Source organism: Synchiropus splendidus, chromosome 7 (assembly GCF_027744825.2).
Source record: "Synchiropus splendidus isolate RoL2022-P1 chromosome 7, RoL_Sspl_1.0, whole genome shotgun sequence".
In the NCBI taxonomy this organism is placed as follows: Eukaryota; Metazoa; Chordata; class Actinopteri; order Syngnathiformes; family Callionymidae; genus Synchiropus; species Synchiropus splendidus.
The window spans coordinates 4,094,138-4,110,547 of record NC_071340.1 but is presented as its reverse complement, the minus strand read 5'-3'; the positions used below and the strand labels follow the sequence as shown (position 1 = coordinate 4,110,547).

Genomic DNA, 16,410 nt, shown 5'->3' with positions numbered 1-16,410 from the left:
ATTGTGTTCATTCTCTTAATTATGTGAAAAGTTATGTATTTGTTTTTATGGATGTGTGTGTAATAATTTTGTCAATTATTTTGTTCTATCTATTTCAGTTCAGGCATGTGAATTTGCATGCATGTCTTCAACATTTGTCTTTTTTTTATTCTTGATTCTCTAAAAACAATCTGTTGATATTGTACTTACCAGTAGTACTGACTTTATGAGCACTACAGATTGACCAAAATAAAAACAGATCTTGATTTGAAAACACTATGTTCACACTGCAAAAGGTCATAAATAAATACTGGAGCACACAAGCAACTTCAAATCCTGTAGTTTTAATTATTTACATTCATAATCTCAATTCTTAGCCAAAGAGAAGCTTATTATGATTAAGATGCCACCCAGAGGTTTCTAAACAAATGCAACATTCCCAAACTTCAACAGAGAACAATATATTTTGTGGATGCATTTGAAGTAACAACTTAATAGGCTTTTTTGTAATAGATAATTCATGATATGTTTTTTATGTCATTGTAATACATAATCCAGAGTTGCAAACAGTAAAATAATCATGTAGTCACTAATGACTAACAATATTATGGCCATCTGCTTTATGAGACATAAGGAAGTTTGAAACTATCAGAGCTGTAAAACTTCACTGAGATTTTGGGCAGACAAAACTCAAAGGTTCTAATTTCACTAACAACTAAATAACTACAGCTAATCTTTTGAGATCATCGGTGGACACAATGAGGCGGCTAACTGGTAAGTTCACATTATAGAGTTAAATGCAGGCTGGTCCTTCAACAATGAATGTACATGAAAATAGCTCTACCTATAAATCAAAGGTGTGATTTCAGAGTTTGACTATTCGAAATTAAGATAGGGGTTGAAGTGACGCGTCCGTGACCTCTCGTCAACTTGGCTCATCATCCTCCACATGACACACAGCTCCCAAGTCCACCAGCCTTGACTGGAAGTCCAGAACTTCATGATTGCAGTCCTTCAAAAGAGTCTTCCAAATTTTGACTGATAGCAGAAAGAGGAGATTCATTGATCAGAGTTTCCTCCAATGACGCTGAACAAATCTGACTCACTGTATTCTGGTTCCTCTGGTAGTACGGGGAAAGGATCAGACTCCCGAGTGAAGCTCTGTCTGTTGATTTTCAGCTCCACGTTTGCTGCCTGCCAGTCTTCTGCGTCTTCATGTTCAGCATGTTCCAGACTGCAGACCATCACCTCATATGCTTTCCTTGCCTCAGATGACAGCTCAATCATCTTGTGGTAGTGGTCCTGTTAGTGGAGGTAACAACTGTGAAGTTTTGTGCTCTAAAGAAATGATTCTTAACCATAGGGCTGGGGACCACGGTTGGGCAGCGAGCACCTTCTAGAAGGCAGTTAGAAGTTTTTTTGTTTTACACTTTTGGGCTGTGAGGGCCGCGCGACACTCCGTTTTATTACATAAGCCACATATTGTGGCAGTAGTGTGTCAATGAATAGACTTGACAGCTGCAAATCTGATAAAGATCAGATAATCTGATAAAAAGTAATGCAACCACCAACAGTAAAAACTGCTCATGAAAGCACCAGTTGATCAGTTTTGAAATGGCGAAACTTTTATTTACACTTTACTTATATCTTCTTTGGAGTTTAAATAAAATATATTATTTTTATTTTATTTAGACATGGTTTTTTACACTTATTTTATTCCGAATTTTATTCAGTTTTCCCAATTTTCTCAACAGTTTGCATCAAGGGTATTTTTTCGTTTTTTTCTTTTGTAAATTTGATGAATATGACTTGCACCTGGTTCTGCTGCTGGTTGGACTTTTCTATGACAAATATCTTTGCAATAATCACACGGTTTCATGTCATTTCACAAGGTTTTGTTTTGCTTACGTGTAAGTAAATTAAATATGGTTATTGATCACAAATGAAATCAAGAGTAATGAATCAGTTCCATTAATGTAATGGGCCCCCGGCCCATTTGTTCGGCGAAAAGTGGGAGCCAAGATCAAAAAGGTTAAGACGTAACAGGTGGACGTAAGTTGAGCACGTCGTAAGTCGGATGTTACTTGTACACTTATGTTCAAACATGTGTATCACAATTATGCTGTGATTACGCTAGACAGGCCAAAAAAATGTCAGGCAGGAACGAACACTGACGTATGTCAAAGTTACGGCTTTTAAGTGTTACAACAAAAGGACAACTACAGCCTTTCTCAATAATACACAAGTTTTCGGTACATACATTGTGACACTGGTTGCCACCAGAGGGCGCCATTGATATAGTAACAGGATCACATCGATAAATGATTGCATGAAGTGAAATATTATGGTAACTTCAGGAGAACATCAGGAGCTCACCTGTGCGCCATCATAGTTGAAGATCCCCACCAGGCTGACTGGCACCACTTTATTCAGGCAGCGACCCAAAGCTTTTCTGGAGAGTGCAAATATGAACGGCACTTCCTGCTCACGACAAGTGTTGATGATGGTGTGCAGCGCTTCATCCAGGCCTCCTAAAATCAACACCATTACTGAAAATTCTTGACCATACCATTTGAATGTACCAGCACCTCAACTATAGAAGGAAGTAGTACACCACTACTCTAACGGGTCATAGAATTCTGCAAATCTATTGATTCATGTATAAGGGTAGTGGTTTAACATCGATTTCAAAGCCTGATTTAACTCATCTTTTATTTTCTTACAGACTACATACAGAATATTCTTAAAGGCTGAGCTTTTGTGCTTCAATTGGATCTAACAATCATGGACCGAAAACTATTAATAGTTTTTCTCTGCTCCTTTTCGATCCTTCAGACAATGTTGAAATGAAAGAGTTGTTGCTTGTTTGATGTGGGATTAAAATACAAATTTCTAGTTTCACTCAAGACAGAGATGGAAGAGGTGGTATGGTATCCATGAGCTGTGTGAAGAAAACACACCTTTGGACTGGACACGTTCGCAGTTGGGTGAGATGATAACACACTTGACCTTCCTGAGTTTGAGATGCTTCAGCACCTCACGGAGACCCATCACAATGCGCCGCTTCATGCGAGCCTTCATTGGGTCTTTCTGGTGGAGACGGTCCTGGAATCGAACCAACTCCTTCAGCAGAGTTGTTACACACTCGTCCACCTCTTTGCTCAACATCTGACTGCAGTAACTGAGGCAATGTATAAAATCAATATTTGGGTGATGATATAGAACGGTGCACGGTTATACTAAACCACTTACTCTCTGAACTTTCTGCTGTGGATCTTGGGCTTTAGAGTGAAGTCTGTGATAGTTGGGGATTGTCGCTCCAAACCTTCATCTATGGGAGGCTCTACGTTGTTGTCATTTGTGTCGTTCAAGTAAGTCTCACCCCCCTCTTGGACTACGGTGCCATCTTCTTCATCTAGAATGATAGTACTAATTTGTTTCAGTTGCTTGTTCTGTTGTGTAGAAACACCACAATTATCTGACCTGCTGAGTTAGTGGTGTGTTGCTCTTCTTCCACTGTGTCAGTGACTTGCACAGGAGAAAGACCTTGCTCGTCCAGTAAACGCCTCTGCTTCCGCTCCTCCCTTTCTTTCAGGATGATCTATTGGACAACAGAAATGTTATCAGCCTAGCTGTGTAGACAGACTTCAGTGCTGTTCATAACATGAGCAGTAACCTTCTTAAGAGGAGTGGGTTTCTTGGCTTTAGGCTTTTCCCTCTGCTTGCCTTTCTTGACTAGAGGACTTGTGGAGTCCAAAGGGTTGTGGGCAATTTTCTCCTGCTGCCATGGTTGTTTCTTCTGCACATGTGGCTGTTTTGGGATAAAATGAAGACCCCCACCTACTACAAAAAAATAAGCAAAAAAGAAGCATTTTCTTTTACATGAAAGATGTACTGAGATACACCTAGCAACAGAATGGTGCTGTTAGATGTAAAGTGATACATCAGACTGTTCCAACACATGCAACTAGAACAGGACACTGGGACAAAAAGTATATTGTGAAAAAAATTACCAACCCTGTTACTAACCAAATACTGCGATAACATGATGTTGACTTGAATTACTTCTTTGGAAGAGTCATTTTAGATGGGATAATTAAGTTGACACTTCACTGATGTTATTATCGAATAACAGAAAAATTTCATACAAGGCCATTTGTGATTAAGCAAGGCTTTGATCACACCTTAAAACAGAGTTATATTGGAGTTCATGTACCCCAAGGTATACTTGAAAGCACTGCTTGGGGTAAATGAGATTTAATCATGACGTCAAAGAACACAGTTCAGTGTTTTACAGTGGCTTAGAGTCGACAGACTGTCCGTCACTTAGGGCGCTTTCACACAGCAGTGTTCTGTCTCGGGAGCTTGAATCCGAGTTGCCCACCGTTGAGATTCTTCACACCTCTGCCTCACTCCGAGGCGAGCCTCGCTCCGCGTTTTCACTTCTAACTCCACCCAGACGGGGTCAGCAAATACCGGAAGAGGCTTTGTTCATGTGAATGCGTCATCAGCAATACGACGGCACAGTTCATGATCAAAACACAGCATGTTGTCGTGAGTGATGGACGTCCGAGATCTGCACCTCTTTATGTACATCTTTCTACTAAGAAGTCATCAACATGACCAGCTTCTGTACTTGTCAAACTTCCGTCACCGGCCAGTAAAGGGTCTGATCGCTGTCTGGGCGGACAATATCGTTAAAAAACAACTTCTCAAACTCCCAGAACACTGAGGAAAATTACGCTCGGGGACGGGGATTGATCCACGCTGCTCTCGCAACACATTGAACACAGCAAGAGAGATTATTGACGATCAAGAAGGTTTTAATAAGTGAAGTTCAGATGCCGACGTCAGAAATGATCAATGAATAGTCTGGTGATCTTCAGTAACTTGGAGAAAATCAGTGTCTTGCCTCTTTGATGTCCTCATGCAGACCACTGCGCTGAAAATAGTTTCTGAAGAGCGCGGCATTATTCATTTAAGCAAATCTGTCTGTTAATAAAATCAGATGTTTATCAGCCTAATGAAGTCGAAAACACGTGAGTTATCAAACATCTGCACACATCGCGATCGAGTCCCAAACCGCTTCCCTGCGCTGTGCTGCGAAGTGCACTTTGAGGTGTGCATTCCCGGCTGCACACCTCAGTGTTCTGGGAGTTTGAGAAGTTGTTTTTGAATGATGTTGTCCGCCCAGACAGGGATCTGACCCTTTACTTCCCAGCATTTATCAGGTTTGTGTGGAGTTGCGCTGTACATGTAGTTTCCGGCATCTAGCACTGAGTCGCCAGAGGTGTGAAGATCACCACCCGCTGAGCAATCTGCTGAGAGTTTCACAAGACAAAGTGCAGGTCTCCAGCGGGGATCAGTTCGGCGGCCAAAATCCGACTCGCTTGTGTTCTCATCTCGGACTTCTGAGACAAAAGAGCTATGTCTCGAGACAGAACCCCTAGTGTGAAAGCACCCTTATTAATCTGTGACTGAATATCACAGCAAAGAGGAACAGCATAGTAAACTTCTCTGTTGTTCTTGCCAGCCAAGTAGTGAAGACTGCCTTACCCCCTTCAACCTCAATTCATTTTTCTACATTCACAAGGTGCTTTTTTTGAATGTGGCTGACCTGAGATGACTGACTTGACGTCCGACTTGGATTTGTTAGATTTATGCGTTTCCTCGAGGACAGCCAGCATGTTCCCGATGTCGAGCTGAACTGGAGCGTTACTCTTCTTTCCAGAGGTCTTCTCACTTTTCTGGAAATAATGGGTAATAGGTATAATTGCACATGATGCATCTTCTCTTCTGACCAACGTAAGAAATACAATAATTGAAACCTGTGCTTTCTTATTTATCTCTGCTGGTTGCGACTTCAGAGACAACTTTTCCTTGAACTTTTCAGCAAAGAGATGGGGTCCATCTTCAGAAATATCCTTCTAAAAGATGTTCCATATTAACTCTAGCCTCTTTAAAAAATGGGTCACAGTTCCCTACCTGGTTGCGTAGTTTGGGTGAATAGCCACTGTGTGTTACTTCACAAAATCCAGTTGTATTTAATTCAGGGAACTCATCCACATCCTAGAAATGACAAATGAAGCAAAATGATCACCCACCAAGTACATTTTCAATACTCAATACTACTTCAAAAGATTGTCTACACTGAAATAAAAACTAGGGATGCACCAAAAAGTCTGTCACTGAAAATCTTCTGACAAAAACTTTGCCAAGACCTTTACCACCAAAAAAACAGACAAAACCGGATGGTTGGATGACGCAGACAAAACCACTATCAGTGGATGATTCTCTGGATACTGCCAACTGGTCTGTGATGTGGACGTGTTTCAGCGAAAGACCGACGAATAGCGGTATGTAATATGTGTAAAGCTGAAATTACTGGATCAACTGTATATGTAATTGATAACAGATTATAAAGATCATTATTAGGATAAAGAAATAAAGCTCCAGAGACGGATGCAGAAAACACATGAGACGGAGAATCACAGACTGCAGAAAAACTGACTCGTCTCTCTGCTTGTCTACTATGACTACAGTTCGCATATGTGCCATGGGAATCTTTGTTTTTGACAAACACTGACCAACAGAGAAAATATTGCTATCTTTCAGCAGTGGTGCTTGTTCTGTCTCTCAATGTAAAAATGCACATGACTAAAATGCACAGTTTTTATGAGAAAATGAAAAGAAATGTAGTTTTCCCCAATAAGTACCTCAAATTTGGGAGGTTGTTGACTAGCCGAACACTTTCCATCCTCATTATCAAGTGTATCTTTCGGTTTCTTTTTTTTCTTCCTCCGTTTCTTCTTGCCCATGAGGATTTCTTCCTGGTGGGCCATGATTTCACCCTACAACAGAATATAAAGAGTTAATATGATTCATCTGTTTTTAGACACATTGAAATATTGAATCAAACTCAGAAGAAAGGTTACTGGTTATGGGAGGATTTTCAAAGCAAAACAGCGACCAAGGGTGTACACGCATTTGGGCAAACATTCCATGCTTAAGCACATTTGTGCCTAAAATCCTGGATTTTACAGTCAGTGGGAGTTGAAGTGTGCCATGCTGCACTCATTCAAAATAACCCAGTTGGGAGTGGTGTGCTTGAGTTTAGCTGGTGAGTAGGGCTGCAAAGGGGTGCACAGTTTCTGATAAATTTCCATGGTAAATTAACCTCAGGAATTTTAGAAACTTTGAATGGGAATAAAGGAAATTATGGGTATTGATGGGAATTTAGGTAACTAACTGGGAAGTATAATATAGCCGAGCATAAACGTAAACAAAAGTCATAAGAAAACATGCATACAAAATGTTTTCAACATATATTTAATAGTAAATGGAAAACAACATGTTGTAATTGCTTGCTTAATGAAAGAAGAAAAACACGAGGACTGGGCTCAATGTTACCCATGTCCCAACCCAACTTAAAAAAATGAAACCCTACATCCAGAAACGTGGAGTGCCTGAACGCTCAGTTCCGGGTCCCAAATTGTTCATACTATATATTAATGATGTCTGTGTGGTGTCAGAACAAAGGAATATAGTATTGTTTGCAGATGACAATCAACAGTGGAGAGGATCTAAAACCATTAATTGAAAACACAGAAATGGAAATGAAGAAAACTAATAAAATGGCTCAATGGAAAGAGATCAGATTGAGTATCAGAGGTGAAATTTCTGAGTTTCAGTATAGACGACAAGCACATAGCAGAAAGAAAATGTCGAGAAAGCTGTATATAATGAACAAGTTCAAACACTACTTCAATGAGGAAGTGTTGAGAATACTGTACTGTACTGATACTCCCACAACTACTACTCTTTTGAGTCGAGGTATGGGAGAACACCTGCCAAAGTAAGACAAGACTACTGCTTCTGCTACAGAAGAAGGCTATTTATATAATAATGTACGAGGCATATTACAGAGCACACACAATGAGCTGTTTGCTGACGCAAGAGTACTGAAGCTACCTGAGCTACTAAAGAGACAAACACTGCTGGTCGGGTTTAGTGCCAAAAATGGACTGCTGTTTTAAATGGCACATTGTTGGCAGACAGATCATCACACAGATCATCTACAAATACTGGTTAAACTAACACCTATTGAGGAGGAGCAGAGAAGAGAAAACATCTGCCAACCAAATGCTAGAATCACAGAGAGACAAATGTACACTGTAATAATAGGAGTAAAAATGGGGGACTGACAAAGACAATGAAAAACCAAAACAGCATGATGGCTTTCAAGAAAATGGTTCTGACACAAACTCAGGAGAAGAGACTTCCAAGATCAGAGGGAACTGAAGGTTATCATCACAGAGAGGACAAAAAGAATTAAAAAAAGAATAGACACACAAGAAAAAAGAATGATAGGAACACACAACTGATAAGCAGTAACACAAAACTGATTGACAGTAACAACACAACATGTCATGTCAACAACAGACAGAACTATTCTTCACTTTGTTCCTTTTCAATCTCTGCATCATGTAAGAAGAAATACTGACTTATTTGTAAGCATTGTAGCAATTAAGAAGACACGTAAAATGTCATAATTTGTCATATAACATATTTAAAATCTATAAGAGAAGATAGAAATAAACATTCATTCATCAAAATCTCCACAAACTCCCATTCAAATGAAAAAAGTCCAACTTCCTCCAAAATCTTCCAATTTTGACATGTAAATATTCAATCAAGCAATTCTCTGCATTTTTGCTCAGTCAATGGTTTCTTCCTGCACATCATCAGCATTCAAGTCCACTCCCTCAACATACAAATCTGAGTCTTCCTCTTCACAGTCACTTTTTTTCAGGGGCACCTATTTGTATATTTCAAAATTCCCAGTTTACTGTACTCTGGGAAACATAGCCATAATGTAACCATCAAGTAAATGTCAAGCAACCAACCACTAACCCTGTCAAAACATCATCAACAATGACAAAAGTAAAATGGCATTCAGGAGTGGCATGACAAGAATTAACAGGGTTTTTTGGATGTGTGATTTTATTTGGCACTGTGGGTTTTAGAGGACAATATGCTCGAATGCATGTTCATTGCTGTGAGAATATGGAGATCAATTAATGACACACTTCTGATCAATTTCTCAAGATGTGTTGAGAAATTGCAAGTATTTTCATTTTTGCATTATTGGCTCTTAAGAAGGTTCCAAATAAAGCTTCAAATGGAAATTGTAACACATAAAGTGAGACAAAACTAATAAATATTACACACAAGACTGCAAAAAAAACTGCTAAAAAAACTCTCCCTAAAATAAAAGTAAAATGTTTGACGAGGTACAGATGACTGATGAAAATGAAGCCACAATTCGGAGACATGGACTGTCTGACCTGTTCAATGTCCCTGATAGTCATTTCTTTTGGAGAAGCTTTTTTCGGCAGCTGAGAGGCCACAACGGCCCAGGAGATAACTGTCTGATGTCCTGTAACAAATAAATGTTCATAAATAAAAAATAAAGTGAGTTACAATTTCAGAATGCAAAATTTTGTGATTAGACTCTGACCTGAAGAGATGTCAAAAGAGTTTTCCGAAGTAACTGCGACTCGAGGGTCAGTGGCTGGTAACTCACCCTTCAAACACGGAGACCAAGGTCTCATGGATGAAGCATTCTGACTCCAAGTGTCTTTTTCAACAAGTTTAATGTCTGGTCTGTTTGATGCCATGCGACTTAACTCCGTGAAATCTGCCATCTTTACATTAAAGCGTGTGCCGTACGTGTGTTCCGGAATGGGCATTTGAGCAGAGCTTGGTGTCAATCTTGGATCACGATTATCTGAGGATCAATAAAAAATTCATGAAGGAAAATGTTTTACTGAACACAATACTTGATCAGAAAACTGATCAAGTAGTGTAGTACTTTCGCTTTCAAAATTACAGCCTTTGCAATTCCATTACAACACGATGTTGATTTGAATAACAAAAATAATTCAGGGCTATCTGCAAGTGACAGTCAGTGTGCAAGTACAGAAATGCACTTTGGGAGATCATAAGCATGTTCCAATCATTGCATACCCCCAATGTTTACCTTTCAGCTGTCCATCAGCGGACTCTGTGCTGTTGATTCTTGATTGTGCCGTATCCTTACTGCTGAGTGTTGATGCCTACACAGATCAAAACAAATGACAATCCTTTTAAGAATGTTGTTAATTTTCAATGTTATTGGTTATATGCAGAACAAACCTTTGCACTGGGATTGAAAAGTGGTTTCTCTATGCGACGGCGATCATGGCTGGTCTCTTTTTCAGCACCATAACCGAAGCTGCTAGAATTCCTTGCTGCACCAGATTTTTCTCCTTTTGTACTGGAAAAACGCTTCGATTTTTGACCAAAATGACTCCTTTGACAAAAGAGACACAAACACACATTAGCAAAATAGTGATTTTTGTATTCTCGTTGTGATTCTATTGTGTTCACCTCCTCGAGTTGTTGGATTCTTTTGAAGAATGAAGGAAAGATGAGGTTGTCTGTTCTTCAGGAGACTTCATCTTGTGTTTGTAAGGCCTCCCAGTATTTGATAGTTCTCCTCCCTGCAGAAAGTCAAACAGTCACAAACAGAGCTCACGGGATCGCCCGTCACAAAATTGGATAAACCACATTGCTTTCATGTTTCCAGATGAATTAATCAATTACCCGACGATACGAATATTGATGGCCAAGTTCTGTAAAGTCTCGATCAAGCGTCTTTTGAGAGACGGACACAATATGCGAGGAAAAGTAAAAGCAAAGCAATAACGTGACAATTTCTGCTTCAGTACCTTTCACGATCGTTGACAGGTTAGTAAAGAAGATTAAATAGTGCGAGCTAACAAAGTAGCCGCTAAACAATGTCATGTGATCTTTGTCCGTTACCGTCTCCATTTGTTGTCAAAATGAAGTCACATCTTCACGTGATTTGTTGATCTTCCATGGGTTGTCATTCTTCCTCATGAAAGAGATAAGTATTCATCTGTCACGATCGGCAGCAGTGACGAGTCGGCCAACCATTGGCAACCTGTTGTACACCAGCAGCTAGCTTGTTAGCGAGATCTTCTTCCTTGTATTGGCGGTTGGCAAACAACGTTTTGGTGCATTACCGCCACCACACGGAATGGAGTGTGGATCGCGAATCTAATAATCATCAGTGAAAATAAAATAAAATATAATAAAATAAATGCATCTCTGCTAAAATCGTCCAGCTTTGACACTAGCTTTAGCCTTTTGACACCCCCAAGATTAAGCCTCAATTTGAGGAACAACCTGGTTCAGTCCTGGTTAAGGTATTTGTTTTAGAGTGAGTGCTAAGGGTGAGAGGTTGGCATTATGGCAATGAGCGGTCCCCACAAAGATGGTGCGACAAACCTGTATGAACCTGTATATCTATACCTGTGTAAACTAGCAGTTTATGATACATTTTCTTAAAAACCCATGTTGTGCAGGTTTTTCATTTCCTTTGTCAATGAGTTCCACATTTTCACTCACATTATTGCAGTGGACATTTGTCTGTGCTAAACAGGCTGTGATAAACAATGAAGCAATTTATACGTTGGATGATGTGTATAAACAGTGACAATTGCCGGTATTAAACATTGTAGACATTATGTGTACTGCCATCAGTATTGTACTTCACCAGTATAAAACCACAGGATTTTGTTGCACAGAACCTTGTGTCATTCTGTGCAATCTTCTTGAGAAGCCAATTTCCAATTGAGGGGCATTACTTCTGATCTTATTGTATTTACCTTTCCGCACAAAAGTTATGTTTTCTTTTCCATTCAAACATCACAACTGTGAAAGTGGATGCTGAAAAATCTGACTGGCCAATCTTGATGGCCTTCAGCACATGTGAATGATGGGCAAAGGCAATATAAACGTCAGACTCTGGTGTAGACTTTGGTGGAAAAATACTGGCCAAAGGTGCACTCACTTCTTTTGTCCCACGCCTGGTTTATCTCCACCAGACACAACATTCTTGAATCAGTATGCACACAATACGAATGAATCAAATCTTCTTTGAAAGTGAGCTCTCTGCACATGTTTTACTTAACATGAAATATTCACAAAAAGTTAAATTACTGGCAACATCAACCCATCTCTTGTAAGAGTGTTCCTGAAAATTCGATTGGATGAAAAAAAATTCAAAACAGACTGCGTGTCTCAGTCCATGAAGAGAAAAAGAATTGGATGAGAGACCACTGCACAACTGACTATATTAATGACTATTAATAATTTCCAAGTCAGCCTCGAGCTGCTAAAAAAGTGACCTGCTCTTTTGATAACTCACAAGATGCCAACAGCACTCTTTCTGGGCTCATAATATGAGTGATTCGCTTGAGACGATGGTGGACACCATTAGATGTGAACTCATGGACATAAATGAAAGTTTTCAGCGCTGAGAAAAGGGTGGTAGTCAGTGAAGAAGCAAGTCCTTTTCCAATTTGGAGTGGTTTGGACAATGCTGGAAAGTTTGACAGGGAGTCAAGCGCTCCAATATAATCGACATCACCTGTCGCATGGAAGGCTTTCCGTCACTGTTCAGCTAGCCACTATGTGCTGGACTCAGGACGAAAAATTGAAAATGATGCACTCATTTCATCCGTTACAGGCTTATTAACAGATAATTTATTTACAAATTCTCATGCTGTTTTACTATTGGGGGTGCTTCAATGTTGTTTTAGATGAGACACTGGATAAGTGGCCTCACAACAATACTCATAAATCCAATAAGAACTTCATTAGTTTGCTGAACACCTGCAATCTAAAATATTCTACTAAACTCTTGTGAAAATGGTGGTCTTAATGTTTTAGACTTAGCTAATTGAAATCACACATTTCAGAATCAGAATCAGAATAGAATTTATTGCCATGGTCAGTGAGAGTCCCACCAACTAGGAAAGTGCTTCGAAATAAAGTGCTGTTATAAAATAAAATAACAAAAGCTGATCACAAATTTAACAGTCTGATGGCTGAGGGGAAGAAGCTGTTCCTGTGACGGGAGGTTCTTGTCTGGATCGACCGTAGCCTCCTGCCAGAGGGAAGAGGAACAAACAGTCCATGACCAGGGTGAGAGGGGTCGGCTCTAATCAGACCTGCCTGTCTCTGGGTCCTGGAGACATACAGGTCCTGAAGAGGTGGCAGGCTGCAACCGATCACCTTCTCAGCCGAACGCATGATGCGCTGCAGTCTGCTCTTGTCCCTGGAGGTGGCGGAGGTGAGGATAGACTGGATGATGGCCTGTAGAACTCCACCAGCAACTTCGTTGGCAGTTGTAGTTTTCGTAGCTGCCTCAAGAACAACATTCTTTGCTGGGGCTTCCTGATGAGGGACCTGATGGTTGGCTCCCATTTCAGATCCTCGGTGATGGTGGTTCCTAGGAAGCAGAAGGAGTCTACAATTGAAATACAAAGAAACTGTTACTCTCCTGGAGTCTATGACCATCTCCACTGTCTTCTGGGCGTTGAGCTTCAGGTTGCAGTGGCTGCAGCAGGACACCAGCCGCTCCACCTCCCTCCTGTAAGCCGACTCATCTCCATCTGAGATGGAGTACACAAACAGGATCCTGGCATTCCTGGGGAGTCCAGATGCTGCAGAATGAAATGAAGGGCCTGGTTCACTGCATCGTCCACTGATCTGTTGGCTCTGTAGGCATACTGCATTGAGTCCGGGTGAGAAGCAGTGATGGATTTCAGGTGAGAGAGAACCAGGAGCTCAAAGGACTTCATGACCATAAACGTCAGTGCCATTGGTCTGTAGTCATTTAAGATTAATCATCCAATGTTATTTTAAGTTATTTTTAGGTTTTGGAGATTTACATTTCTTCATCGTTTGCAATTATGTTCCGGCTCCTCTCTCATCGCTAAATGATAAACAACAGAGAGAAGTCTCTTTTACACCTCATCACTGAACCTATCCCTGCAAAGATTTGAGACAGGCATCTATATCACCTTTTTGGCAGGAGATTTGTGAGTTCCTAAATGACTAAATAATTACTGTTTTGAGTAATTTTGGAAAAGGTGTTTTGTTTGGCTTACATGAAGACCACTTAGTTGCAAGAAGTTTGATTATGAACCTTATAAAAATTCTAGCCAAAGTGCATATCCATTAATCTAAGTGTAGTTAAAAAAAACCTCCTCAATTTTTCATTCAACTAAAAAGAACACCTGAGAAGACCATTAATGGAGGCACACGATTTATGATATTCACTTAAATACACACTATGCCCACTTGCACGAATATACTTTCGTTTGATTTGTTTCATTTTTAGTAGTTTTGTAAATATCATTTATACACTAGTTCAATTTATTGAATAATACAAAAAAAAAAAAAAAAAAAAAGGAAATGCAGTGACGTCACAAAGTGCGCAACTCAATCGCTCAATTGTGACTCAGTAGCTTTTTTTCTTTTAAAGGTCTTCAGAACAATATGGCATGGCACGTTTTACAGATATTCAAAGAAACCAGACTAACTTTTAGTACAATTGAAACAAAAAAGCAAAACAAAGAGAATCTTTAGAAAGGTTATTTGGTTGTTGAAGAAGGAGGTCTTAAAGCCATTGATGCAGAATGTATTCATGAAATTATCAAAAATCTTTTTTTTTGTTTTTTTTTCTTAAAACCCAAGCACCCTCTTACTCTGTCTGATAGCTCTTTCCAGGGGTGGTTGAAAACAGGAGAACAGACTCTGCAAATGAATCCTGACAGACATTAAATTTTTTGGTTCGGAAATGCCAACCCATCTTGCACCAACTGAGCAGTACACTAATTTAAGCTGTCCCATGACTTGAGAGTTCCTCGTGAATCATTTTTCTTCATAACACGGTTTAAATAATGGCCAAAAAAAACAGGGGAAAACATTGAATTGCTACCATCATTTTGGGGATTCGATCACCATTTCTCATAAAGATGGTGGAACCTACCTGTTGGCTGATCACCAATTCTCTCCTCAAGACTGTACACCTTTCCAAAGTTAGAGATTGCCTTTTTGTATGAATTGACAGCATTTCTGCAGCTGCAATGAAAAGTAAAGGGGGACAAGGCATGCTTGCTCAATGCTTTGTGCCTTATGGTAGTGTGAGGGAACTATTTGTATCCTCACTAATTAATTTCATCACATTAATGAATTTTGATGAATGAATGAAGTCAAATGTGATCGTGAAATTTGTCTTCAACTGAAGTGAATGCTTTGAGAGTAAAATAAAGCCACCTTTTTCAAGTAAATGATTGTACTCAAGTCTAGTACAAATCAAATGTTATTAAGAATTGTACAAAACCAAATTGTGCGTCAGAGATTTTTGGCCAGAGCACAGCCACTGCAGTGCAACTGTACAAATGACAAGCGCCATAAGAAAGTGGAGAGAGAAAAAAATTAGCCTGAGTCGATGATGTGTACTGATGTGACAACACAAGGAGGGGACATGACAATGAACTTTAGCACATTAACAAGAATTCAGTATACATGTTGCTTTTCTGAATCTATAAATGTTTAAAACAAAGATCTCCACTATATAATGAATTTTGTTGAAGTTAAACAATTAATTATGAAGTATTATAAAAACATTTAGATGGTTCATGGTCATGTAAAAATACATCACGGACGTTGAAACTGCAGACTTTTGATGAAAATGGTCTGCACCTCATTGATGTCGTCCCCCGCCTCTATTGGTACACTGAACCCCCCCAGTGAGCTTGAAAGTCCATCCATGTCCTTACAGTGACCCATGTCCTCATAGAGAGACCCCCAACCGCCACCCACCGCTCCTTGAGGGTGCTCGTAAGACTCAAGGAGGTGAAGATGGGGGGAGAGATGGTGGGCATCTTGAGCGTGATGGTAGTGGAGGTGGTGTTCTGCACCAGGGCTGTGAGTGGGACTTTGAGAAGGGCTGTGGGGCATCAGACAAGTCTGCAAGCAGCTGTTCCTCCGCATGGGTCGGTGCAGGTCCAGTCGAGCGATCAGCGGCTTCCCGATGTTGATGCTTTTGTTCCAGTGGACCTTTTCATCATGATCCATAGAGGCAAAAGTGCCTTGGAGACAAACGGTGAAGACCAGATCCTCCTAAATAAATGAAAATAAAAATATGAAAAGATGAAGAAGTAATGAAAACAGACATAGTAAAAAAAATCAGGCCAGTTAAAACATTAAGACTTCATCCTCAAGACATCAGGAATTTTGATCATTGAACCCACTCTCACGGTTGGGTTAAAACAAGTAGTAAATTGAACTCTGCTGAGTGTCCAACAGTGACACACAAGTCAATCATCTGTGTTGCGTGATATGATCACAAGCTTCACTTAATGAAGTAGTTACATGGGCATACAATTATTAAACATTCAGGTGGAACAAATGACACATATCTCGTTGTTGTTCTGTAAAATCAATGACTGTAAAACTGACGTTGTTGTCCCTGACATTTTTGTCTTGTGCATTGTTTTTGTTTGTTCA

General features: G+C 39.9%; 2 protein-coding genes across 6 annotated transcripts in view; both read right to left on the bottom strand.

The window, feature by feature from the left end:
• Positions 1–307: 307 nt before the first annotated feature.
• Positions 308–11,035, bottom strand: LOC128763059 (selenocysteine insertion sequence-binding protein 2-like). Of its 3 annotated transcripts, XM_053871799.1 has the most exons (17): positions 10,846–11,035; positions 10,411–10,523; positions 10,177–10,333; positions 10,022–10,097; positions 9,500–9,769; positions 9,327–9,418; positions 6,696–6,830; positions 5,965–6,048; positions 5,808–5,906; positions 5,597–5,726; positions 3,656–3,822; positions 3,463–3,580; positions 3,232–3,394; positions 2,940–3,160; positions 2,356–2,510; positions 1,086–1,281; positions 308–1,017 (listed from the first exon to the last, which is right to left on the bottom strand). In XM_053871799.1, exons 1-17 carry the CDS (start codon positions 10,852–10,854, stop codon positions 905–907), a joined length of 2,298 nt encoding a protein of 765 aa, XP_053727774.1. In that variant the 5' UTR covers positions 10,855–11,035; the 3' UTR covers positions 308–904. The 3 variants fall into 3 exon arrangements, 2 of the variants coding, with proteins under 2 accessions (XP_053727774.1, XP_053727775.1); XM_053871800.1 differs by lacking the exon at positions 9,500–9,769; XR_008415604.1 differs by lacking the exons at positions 308–1,017; positions 1,086–1,281 and having other exon boundaries at positions 2,366–2,510; positions 2,940–3,084.
• A 1,925-nt stretch (positions 11,036–12,960) lies between these two features.
• malt1 (MALT paracaspase 1) overlaps positions 12,961–16,410 on the bottom strand; it is a 30,557-nt gene continuing 27,107 nt past the window's right edge. For 2 of the 3 annotated variants that reach the window (XM_053871137.1, XM_053871138.1), the window contains one exon: positions 13,584–16,023. In XM_053871137.1, the coding sequence (XP_053727112.1) occupies positions 15,559–16,023 (465 nt within the window). In that variant the 3' untranslated portion in view covers positions 13,584–15,558. Of the gene's footprint in view, positions 13,557–13,583; positions 16,024–16,410 lie in introns of those variants that run through there. The other variant, XR_008415572.1, reaches the window with a different exon arrangement.